The sequence below is a fragment of the Lampris incognitus genome, chromosome 7 (assembly GCF_029633865.1).
Source record: "Lampris incognitus isolate fLamInc1 chromosome 7, fLamInc1.hap2, whole genome shotgun sequence".
Classification (NCBI taxonomy): Eukaryota; Metazoa; Chordata; class Actinopteri; order Lampriformes; family Lampridae; genus Lampris; species Lampris incognitus.
The window spans coordinates 44,011,125-44,023,309 of NC_079217.1; the positions used below are offsets into that span (position 1 = coordinate 44,011,125).

Genomic DNA, 12,185 nt, shown 5'->3' on the forward strand with positions numbered 1-12,185 from the left:
GGAGCCAGTTTGTTCCAAAATGTTGAATAAAATTCAACAGGAAATCCGTCCATCCATCCATCCGTCCATCCATCCGGGCTTTCTTGAGTGCAAATTAGGGGTTTCACAGAATAGTTGAGTAGTCGACTGTCAAAACCAATAATTGTAGACTTGTTAATTTGTGGTTTTAGCACTGTGCAGTAATAAAGCAGCGGCATCTACAGCAGATATACAGCTGGGGGCGCTGTGGTTCCAAAATAATTTGTTTAGTTTGAACAATCATTTCGTACATTACGCCATGTTAAATAAGAAGAATTTATGGTATTTAGAGAAGGAAAGAGTCCCACTATCCCTGAGTTTTGGTTTAACGTGTGATTGTTTTAACTGGCGACTTTAGTGACGGCAGCTGTTGAAAACACGAACAGAACACACGTAGTGTCCTAAAAGCCTTTAATTTTACTTTAATCAATTTTAAAAACACACTCTTCTGTTCTTAATATCTACGCTAACCATTTATGTAAATAAAATTGTGCTCAGCAAGACTCATTTATCTCTCGTAACAATGTGGGGAACAAAATGCAGCTGGCAGTGCAGCTGTATTTTTTAACGTAATCCTCAGTGGGAAAGTGACCCATATTCAGTCATTTAACCTGTAACATTGTAATGTCAAATTCCTCCCTAGATGCTAGCTGCTCTGCTAATGTAGTTTCTTCTGCACATTAAAAGTAAATTAAAGAAATGTTAATGCTTCTTGTTGGTGACACTGTTTAATTTACATAATGTAGGACAGAAAGGACCAGATGAATATAAACTGTATTGGACATTCAATTTAAGATAATTTAAGGCTTTTAGGCTTTTCAACAGCTGCCGTCACCATGACACACACCACTTAAAGCAACATTATGCGACCTTTTTACCTTAAAACATCCATCCATCCATTACCCAAACCGCTTATCCTGCTCTCAGGGTCACGGGGATGCTGGACCCTATCCTGGCAGTCATTGGGTGGCAGGTGGGGAAACACCATGCACAGGCCACCAGTACCTGGCGACCTTAAAATAACAGCTTCAAAATCATTTTGTTGGCACATTGACTTCGCCATCCTAGGAAAAACAAAAAATTTGCTTATGGGAGATCCTACCCATGCAACCCAAGTTACATATTGCACAGGCGTTCAGGGCACGGAGTGGCTCCATTCTCCCATTACAAGACAGTGTAATAACAGGTCCTGGATGGTTGGTAGGTCAGCACCGATATCTTTTCTGCAGACCTGACTGTCCGTTGTAGTCGTTTCCTTTCCTGTTTGATGGCCGATCCAAACCAGACAGTGATGGAAGTGCAGAGAACAGGTTGAATGACTGCAGTGTAAAACTGGATCAGCAGCTCCTGAAGCAGGTTGTAGTTCCTGAGTTGGCACAGGAACTACATCCATTGCTGGGCCTTATTGATGACTGTGTTGATGTTTGACTCCCACTTCAGGTCCAGGGAGATTGTAGAACCCGGGAACCTGAAGGATTCCACAGCCGACAGTGCTGTTGAGTATGGTGTAGATATAAAGTAAAAGTTAAAATAAGAAAACAGCCATCTTGATCTTTGTGCAGTGCTATCAGCGAAAAGGGTATATTTCTGTTGAGCAGAATTCCTGCTCCCCTACTGTTTCTGCAGTAGGTGGCAGCATAAGCTTCTCCCACCCAGTCTCTCTCCAAATATTCAATTTGCCCTTTAAAAAAAAAAGTAGTTCTTGTAGGAAAACAACATCAGAAGAAAGAATTTTAAGTGTGCCAAACCGTATGTTTTTGCACCATACTGTAAACCATGGATTTTATTAGTTAAAACGGATGAAGAATTTAAATTTACCTTTCCTAGATTTACTATCATTCCATATGAGTATTAAAAAAATAGCTTGTCAAGTGAGGACCATATATATGCCAGTGTAAACTCAGTTATATTGGTATCTTGAAAAAGTTCATAAAGATTTTTTTTTTTTGCAAACAGAAATAGAGGCGTTGAGGAGACATCTAACAATAGACAATAGACTCCTCTTCTTCACCCACTGCCTAATCCTGCAGATCTTAATATTGCTATTCTTAGGGAGATATCCCTGTACATGTAGAGATATCCAATGTAATGTAATGTAATGTAATGTACAGCTCCTACCACCCCCATTCCAAAAATAAATACAATAAAAAAAAAAAAAGAAGAAAAAGGGAGGGGTGCATCCTATTTTCCCTAATCATCTTCATATATCCATCCATCCATCCATTTATTCGTTCGTTTGTTCATTCATTCCATTATAGTAGAAAGGCCTTTTATTTTAACACTCATACTGGCTTTTGGGTTTTCCTTCTTTCTCTACTTCCCCACCTGACTAAATCCCACAGCCCTCCCCACTCTTCACCTCTTCTAAACTTTCTCCCCTTCCTCTCCTTTTGTCCCCACCTCTTCTCCTATATACACCCCATGCTTTTAGCTCTCACCCTCATTCTTCCCTGACCTACTATACTGCCTCCCCACATACACTTATCACACATTCACTCATTACACATCACACATCCACTCATCACACATACATTCATCACATATATATTCATCACACATACACTCATCACACATACACTCATCACACATACACTCATCACACATACACTCATCACACATACATTCATCACACATACACTCATCACACATGCACTCATCACACATCACACATACACTCATCACACATACATTCATGACACATACACTCATCACATATCACATCACATATCACACATACACTCATCACACATACACTCATCACCCATCACACATACACTCATCACACATGCACTCATCACACATGCATTCATCACACATACACACATCACACATCCACTCATCACACATACACTCATCACACATCACACGTACACTCATCACACATACACTCATCACATATGCACTCATAATACATACACTCATCACTCATCAACCATACACTCATCACACATACACTCATCACATATACACTCATAATACATACACTCATCACTCATCAACCATACACTCATCACACATACACTCATCACACATCAACCATACACTCGTCACACATCACACATACACTCATCAAACACACTCATCACACATCAACCATACACACATCACACATACACTCATCACACATCACACATACACTCCGTGTTGTTCTTGGTTCTCTGGGTCTCTGGCCTTCGGAGGCATAGTTGATTTGTTTGTCTGCACTTATAACAAACGTGTCAGAGCTCTCAGATCTTTTACAGCTTCAAGCTTATCGTCTTGCTTTCACACGGATTAATCTTCTGGATCATTATTATAACACAGTTTAGGCACAGCTTCCCTGGAGCTACTTGTACCCCATCCGTTCAACCATGCACATGCTACTCTGTTTTCCTAGACTCCCCCTTGATTCAGGGATGGCCGTTCCTTCTTCACATAGATGCCTAAGAGTACATCTGTCACCGTCTTACAATGCTCTGATTGCAACTATTCTCCAACCCTCTGTGAATAGTTCACGTGGCCATTGAAACTCTAGTTAATGGTCATAGTAATTTGCATATGAAACTGATCGTTGGTTTCAGTTGTTATAACACTGTATTTTTTATAAGGGTGGGGATACCTGCAGTCAGAAGAGACTGATGAGGTCACTTATGCCCCTTTTCCACTATATGGTATCGGCTCAACTTGACTCGACTTTTTTGTTTTCCATTACTGGAAAGTACTGGCATTTTGTAACTTACCGCTTTTCTGGTACCACCTTTGTTGAGGTAAAAAAAAAAAAAAAAAAAAAAAAACTGGAGTGGGTACCAAAATCAACGCAGACCAGCTACACTGAGGGGGTGCTGTTACGGTAATGGAAAACGACACTCGAGTCGAGTCAAGTTGAGCTGGTACCATGTAGTGGAAAAGGGGCATTAGATGAGTGATGAAACGTTTCTCCCAGTAAACATTGTGTCCAGATGAACTGATTCAACTTTCTGTGATTTACTTACCTGGATTATTGAGCATGCATCAAGACAGCTGTCAGTGAAGCTAAAATTTCTGTCATGGATGAGACATTAGATATTATCTCAGCCAATTGTTAACTATGAAAGACATGCAATTACATGTTTAGTTTTCTGTCTGTAAGTTGTTGTATGTTGTTGCAGAAATATGAAACAAAAGTCTTTCTCCCCCACTTTTTCTAACTGCGGCAGGCCAAGTATGACAACATGAATAAACAGATGGAGTCAATGGAAATGGAAGTGATGGAGGCGAGACTCATCAGAGCGTCCGAACTCAACGGAGAGGTAGACGATGATGACACAGGTCAGATACACATGTTCATGCACATGCATACACACCTAATTGTAAGCGACTATATTTTAACATAACCTTAATATGTTGCCATAGACACTGATAATTCAAGACTTAGAGGTAGGTATCTTTTTATTGCAGTTCATGCTGTTGCAGATAGATGGAAAAAGTGCAAGGTTTGACAATGTGTTTGCCTAATGGTGACAATAATAATAATAATAATAATAATAATAATGGAGCTAAAGTGACAGTTTAATTAAAAGTAAATTTTAGGCTCCAGCATCCCGCGACCCTGAGAGCAGGATAAGCAGTTTGAATAATAGATGGATGGATGCATAAGAAAGATGAGCTCACATACATATGATCTCAAGGAAAGACTAAACTTTTCCTAAGATCCATTGTCTTTTCTCCAGTTAAGATGCTGAAACTGCAATGATAACTTCTAATAAATGATGTAACCAGAGAAAAGAAATACATGATGTCAAGAATTACATTTGAATAAAGAGCCTACAAAAGAATGTGGCACAGATGTTGTGGGGAGGGGTGGGGTTGGGGTGGTTAATTTGCCTTTAGTCTCACACACCTGCCATCACACTGCAGATGTGGTTTTCCCAAGCATTTTGCTGATTTGTAGATTGCACCTGTTTTTCTGATCAATACAAAGTTGTGAGTGCTATGCAATGATAATGCAGAATAATGGTGGAGATAATCTATATTCATAACACCTTTGTGCCCATAAAATCTAGGCAGTGGCTGGCATGCAGTCATTGCAATACTAGCCAAACCATATTCCTTGTGTGCAAACCAACCTCTCATATGTTGTTAGTGATTTTGATAGAATTGATATGAATTCAATATTTTTGTAGTTCTGGATATTGTTTGGTCAATCTGTAGGGTAAATGGAAGCAAAATTAAGGAAACTTGTCATAATAAACAAGTTACACATATAGAAGAGTAGGGAGTAAGTGAGATGTTTAATGTGTCAGAGCAAATTTGTTGTTTCACAAACCATGTTCTCAGACAGTGTTTCTGATTTTTACACTTTTTATGGACCAAGGTTTTTGAGGTGCTCATTCTCTGGCACCAGTGATGCAACAAATGTGACACAAAATGTCCAAACAATGTCAATTCCCACATTTAGGATACAATCTTTTAACCAGACAGTTAGGCAGTCCATAAAATGTATGGGTTGGAGCTCAGGCAGTATCCCACAGGAAGTGCAGCTACCTTGAAGCTGTCCAAATTCCAATGTGAATATTTCCGATGATCCATTTGAGTCTTCTTTTTTTTTTTGACACCTCGAAGCTGTAATAAGGATGAACACAGTTTCAACTTGGTTGTACATGAAAAACAACCAAAAATTAGTTATTGAACTAAAAGCAAGACAATTTGGTTATGTAGAGCAGTTAACTGATGATATCGTATGGATGTTCTGACTACTGGTCCCACAGGAGGAGAGTGGAGGTTGAAGTACGAGCGAGCGATCAGGGAGATCGAGTTCACCAAGAAGAGGCTCCAGCAGGAGTTTGACGACAAGCTGGAGGTGGAGCAACAGAACAAACGGCAGTTAGAGAGGAGGGTAAGTCAACACAGCACCTTAACCAGTTTTACAGCAAATGATATAGAGAAGGGCAGGAATTCCATGCACCCCACTATTCAGTTTGATTTCAGTGCAGAGGACAGTGAATTTAGTTGTTTCTTCATGCATCTCATTTTTATTTGAATATTTCAATACATTTAAGATTTGTTCTTTTCTGCCTTTTACTAGTTACTAGTTTAAAGAAAACAGAGCTTGAAGAAAGATTGAATCTTACATAGATTCTGTTGTGATGGAAGCTCACAATTCACATACGAGTGACGCCCCACCAACTTTCAGTGATTCTTTGACTTGAGCATTAGTTTTGTTTTAGAGAATGGGTGTTACTGAGTCAGCAAGAATGTTGGGATGGAAACTAATTACCTGCTTACTGGGAGATAACCGTTAAAACAATATTTTACAGTTTTGAAATGCATTTTTGAACTAACCAGATTTCAACAACTGCGTTAAAAGGAGCCAGTTGAGGTGGCCTGTTATTAAATAAAAGATTTATGCAAAAATATAGGTGCTCTAATTGAGTTATGATTTCCATGAGTTCAACCTTATTCCGATAACCCGATAAAGCTACTTACATATAATTGATTGGAGTTGGATTAATGCCCTCAGTGACTTATGACTGGGTTATTTGTTTGCATGTAAATATGTTGAATGAAATAACGTTGAGAGGGAATATTGTGTCTTGGCTCTGTAGTACAGACCATACTGCAACTCTCTGCGATTTGCTTTGCACACTTAGAAGTGGACTAACATTTTGAGAATAGTTTTGTTGGTTGGTTGCTTAGTTATAATGGTATATTTTAACCAACATTCATTATAATTTTTTTGAATAAAATAAAAAAAATCTAATGTGGAACAACTGAAATGCTGCAAAACAAACTGAAATAAAATAAAAATTAGTTGAAACAAAATTCACTTTTATTTGATTTTGCTTGATTTTGGCAATCCCAGTTGCATCTCTGTAGCTGGACCAGAGGCCTGGGATGGCGACCAAAGGTAGACTGAGTAGTTATAAAGTGCCACAGCACAGCACAACACCTCTGCTTAATTATAGAGTGCCTCTGCTAACTTCAGAAAAACAAAAGTATATTTTTATTCAATCAAACATGAAATTCAGGCATCAAAATATTAAAAAGTTGAGATAATTTGTAATATAATTAAGATAATTAATATTAACATATATATTATTATTATTAGGATAATTCATATGATAAATAATATTAAGATAAAGAATATAAGATCATTCAACACCCACACATTTTCGGTGGGTGTCGGACTCTGCCAAGGTTGTCCCTTGTCTTCGATTCTGTTTGTGATAGTCATGGACAGGATCTCAAGGCACAGCCATGGTGGAGAGTGTGTCCATTTTGGGAACCTCAGAATTGCATCTCTGCTCTTCGCAGATGATGTGGTTTTGTTGGCTTCATCAGAATGTGACCTCCAGCATGCACTGGGGCAGTTTGCAGCTGCACCAGCTGCCATCCCAGCTTTTTGAGATCAATTATCCTATCTTATCTCATCTCATCATCAATCGCTTCTCCGAGGTCGAGTCGTGGTGGTAGCAAGCTAAGTAGGGCACTCCAGACGTCCCTCTCCTCAGCAACACCCTCCAGCTCCTTCTGGGGGATCCCAAGACATTCCAAGGCCAGATTGGACATGTGGTCCCGCCAGCGAGTTCTGGGTCTAGCCCAGGGTCTCCTCCCAGTTGGACATGCCCAGAAAACCTCCAAAGAAAGGCATGAAGGAGGCATCCTGATCAGATGCCCGAACCACCTCAACTGGCTCCTTTTAACGCAAAGGAGCAGCAGCTCTACTCTGAGTTCCCTCCAGATGTCCAAGCTCCTCACCCTATCTCTAAGGCTGAACCCAGACACCCTACAGAGGAAACTCATTTCAGCCCCTTGTATCCGCAATCTCACCCTTTCAGTCACTACCCAAAGCTCATGACCATAGGGTGAGGGTTGGAACGAAGTTTGACTCGTAAATTGAGAGCTTTGCTTTCCGGCTCAGCTCCCTCTTCACCGCAATGGTCCGGTACAATGTCCGCATTACTGCTTATGTTACAGCAATCCGCCTGTCAATCTTTCGCTCCTTCCTACCCTAACTCGTGAACAAGACCCCGAGATACTCAAACTCCTTCACTTGAGGCAACAACTCATCCCCAACCTGGAGGGCGCAATCCACCATTTTCCGGTAGAGAACCATGGCCTCAGATTTGGAGGTGCTGACTGTCATCCCGGCCATTTCACACTCAGCTCCAAACCGCCCCAGTGTGCGCTGGAGTTTGCATTCTGATGAAGCCAACAAAACCACATCATCTGCAAAGAGCAGAGATGCTTCCTGAGGTTCCCAAAGCGGACACACTCCTCAACTTGGCTGCACCTTGAGATCCTGTCCATGAATAACACAGAGTCGGAGACAAGGAACAACCTTGGTGGAGTGCGACACCCACTGACAACATGTTTGACTTTGTGCCAAGAATGTGGACACAGCTCTCACTTTGGCTATACAAGGACCGGATGGCTTGTAGCAACTGCCCCAGTACCCATACTCCCGCAGTGCCCCCACAGAGTGCCCCGGGGTACACGGTTGTGAGCCTTCTCCAAGTCCACAAAACATATGTAGACTGGATGGTCAAACTCCCATGCCTCCCTCAGCACTTCCGCAACGGTAAAGAGTTGGTCCGTTGTTCCACGGCCAGGACGGAATCCCCATTGTTCCTCCTGGAGCCGAGGTTTGACAATCGGTCGGAGCCTCCTTTCCAGCACCCTAGAGTAGACTTCCCCAGGGAGGCTGAGCAGTGTGATGCCCCAATTGGAGCACACCCTCCGGTCCAATCGGTCTCCCCTGCGAGAATCATCACCTTAACATGGTGGAGGGGTTTGGGTGTCTCAGTGATCCTGGGAGCTGTGTTGTCAGGGGCAATAGCTCCTGGTAGGATATCCCAAGGCAAATTGGTCCCAGGGAAGGGGCCAGTCTAAGAGCGATTCCCAAGAAACCCAATGAAATTACAACAGCAGAGCTACAGCACCTTGCCCGGAAAGGGTAAACTGGGGCCTCCTCCTGGAGCCAGACCTGGGAAGGGAGCTCACCGCCGAGCATCTTGTGGCCAGGTCTTGGCCCGTGGGGCCTGACCAGGCCCAGCTCGAAAAAGCAACATGGAGCCACCACCCCGTGGACCCACCACCTGCGGGGATAAGCATTGGGGTAGGGTGCAATGCAAGCCAGGTGTCAGGCAAAGGTGGGGACCAGGGCATGCTGACCTCTGGCATCACAGACTGGTCCTCGGGACATGGAATGTCACCAATCAAAAATCTCTTTTAAGTTTTACAGAAGAGGGTATCTAGAATGCCCACATCAGGTTCCATTTGAATCAGAAAAATGGCCCAGTAGGAGAAAAAAACAAAAAACAAATTCAAAGTGAGCGAAAACCTAGTGAGCCAGAAATGGGCAACAATCTATATAGATCGTTTCATCTTGACCCAAGACATCCACCTCAGGGCGTCTGGGTAGCGTAGCGGTCTATTTCATTGCCTACCAACATGGGGATCGGTGGTTCGAATGCCCGTGTTACCTCCAGCTTGGTTGGGCGTCCCTACAACACAATTGGCCGTGTCTGCAGGTGGGAACCTGGATGTGTGTATGTGTCCTGGTTGCTGCACTAGCACCTCCTCTGGTCAGTCAGGGCGCCTGTTCAGGGGGGAGGGGGAACTGGGGTGAATAGCGTGATCCTCCAATGCACTACGTCCCCCTGGTGACACTCATCATTGTCAGATGAAAAGAAGCGGTAGCTGGCGACTCTACATGTATCGGAGGAGGCATGTGGTAGTCTGCAGCCCTCCCCGGATCGGCAGAGGGGGTGGAGCTGCAACTGGGGCAGCTCGGAAGAGTGAAATAATTGGATGGATACAATTGGGGAGAAAAATGGGGGGGGGGGGTCCACCTCAGCATATGAATAATCCTTGAGCCCCTGCATCTCAATTTTAAGGTTAATTTTTAAGGTTAAATTTAAGGCATAAGAGGGTATTTTCAAGATTTAAGACAGAACCTAGAGAAGTCATGCATAGAGAGGCCATGGTTGGCATATATAGATTGATTTTGTCTATTTAATGCAGGCATCCATTTTTTACATTACACATATGATTTCCCCTATGTCTTTGCCTCTGTAGATTGGTGACTTGCAGGCAGATAATGAAGAGTCCCAGCGCATGACCCAGCAACTGAAAAAGAAGTGCCAAAGGCTGACTGCTGAGCTGCAAGACACTAAGCTCCACCTGGAGGGTCAACAGAGCCGTAACCATGACCTGGAAAAGAAGCAGAGAAAGTCAGTGCACATAAAACCATATATTCATACATGCACTGTAGAGGTCACTCAGAAGACAAGACTTGTGTTACTATTGAAAACTATTGAAAAACACTGGCAATTCCACCAAAAGTTTCCATACAGCTTCTCAACATAACAGTGAAACCCAAGTTTTAGTTTGATAGCTTTTTTAGTTTAATAATTGTTATTTTAATAGTTGTTAGTTTAATAGTTGTCCAAAATAGCCCTCTGGCTGCTTCTTGGTTTTTTTTTCAGTTCATGGAATGATGAAGCCACAGTTAAAAACTGCTTCACAATAGGACATTAAAAATTAAACACATGAAAACACATGGAATAGCCAGGATAAAGACGGAAGAACACATGAAAGAAAAAGGCAGTCTATCTAAGAAAGCCGTAAAAGAGCAACAAGTACAGTGAATAGCAATTAACCAAACAGAGGACAGCACTGGAGTAATGAGCTCCCTGTGTTTGGTCTAAGACAAACAGCTGCTACATTTTGCAATTTGTACCCAAGTTTCACTCTGTTTCCTTATTGCTGAGCAACAACTACTAATACTACCACTTTTGGCTGCTCCTGTTGGGGGTCACCACAGTGGATCAGCCGTTACCATCTCTTCCTGTCCTCTGCATCTTCCTCTGTAACACCAGCCACCTGCATGTCCTCTCTCACCACATCTATAAACCTCCTCTTTGGCCTTCCTCTTTTCGTCTTGCCTGGCAGCTCCATGTTGAGCATCCTTCTCTTAATATACCCACCATCTCTCCTCCGCACATGTACAAGCCATCTCAATCTTGCCTCTCTTGCTTTGTCTCAAAACGGTCCAACCTGAGCTGTCCCTCTAATCGTTCCTAATCCTGTCCTTCGTTACTCCCAATGAAAATCTTAGTATCTTCACCTCTGCCTCCTGTCTTTTCGTCGGTGCCACTATCTCAAAACCATGCAACATAGCTGGTCTCACTACCATCTTGTAAACCTTCCCTTTAACTCTTGCTGGTACCCTTCTGTCACAAATCACTGCTGACACTCTTCTCCATCCATTACACTCTTCCCGCACTCTCTTCTTCACCTCTCTTCTGCACTCCCCGTTACTTTGAACAGTTGACCCCAAGTGTTCAAACTTATCTGTCTTATCACCGCTACTCCTTGCATCCTCACCACTCCACTGTCCTCCCTCTTGTTCATGCATAGGTATTCCGTCTTGCTTCTACTGACTTTCATTCCTCTTCTCTCCAGTGCATACCTCCACCTCTCCAGGCTCAACTTGCTCACTACAGGTCACAATTTCATCTGCGAACATCATAGTTCATGGAGACTCCTGCCTGATCTTTTCCATCAACTGTCCATCACCATTGCAAACAAGAAAGGGCTCAGAGCCAATCCTAGATGTAATCCCACCTCCACCTTGAACCCATCTGTCATTCCAACTGCACACCTCATCACTGTCACACTGCTCTCAAACATATCCTGCACCACTCCTACATACTTCTCTGCCACTCCTAACTTCCTCATACAAAACCACACCTCCTCTCTCGGCACCCTGTCGTATGCTTTCTATAAATCTACAAAGACACAGTGTAACTCCTTCTGGCCTTCTCTATACTTCTCAATCAACATTCTCAAAGAAAACATCACATCTGTAGTGCTCTTCCTGGCATGAAACCATACTGCTGCTTGCTAATCATCATCCTTTCTCTTTACTTAGTGTCCAACCTCTCATACAACTCACCATATGCCTTTTCCTTTGCCCTCACCACCTCTCTCTTTGCTTTACGCCGCATCTCCTTGTACTCCTGTCTACTTTCTTCATCTCTCTGACTATCCCACTTCTTCTTTGCCAACCTCTTCCTCTGTATACTTTGCTGTACTTCCTCATTCCACCACCAGTCCTCCTTATCTTCCTTCCTCTGTCCAGATGACACACCAAGTACCTTCCTAGTTGTCTCCCTCTCTATATCTGCAGTAGTTGCCCAGCC

At 42.7% G+C, this 12,185-nt stretch overlaps 1 protein-coding gene across 3 annotated transcripts in view; it reads left to right on the forward strand.

The window, feature by feature from the left end:
- The window catches only part of myo18ab (myosin XVIIIA b), a 216,720-nt gene that overhangs the window by 143,374 nt on the left and 61,161 nt on the right, over positions 1-12,185 (forward strand). For all 3 annotated transcript variants that reach the window (XM_056283064.1, XM_056283065.1, XM_056283067.1), the window contains exons 25-27: positions 4,194-4,305; positions 5,745-5,872; positions 10,057-10,211. In XM_056283064.1, coding sequence (XP_056139039.1) covers positions 4,194-4,305; positions 5,745-5,872; positions 10,057-10,211 — 395 coding nt within the window. The remainder of the gene's footprint in view (positions 1-4,193; positions 4,306-5,744; positions 5,873-10,056; positions 10,212-12,185) is intronic.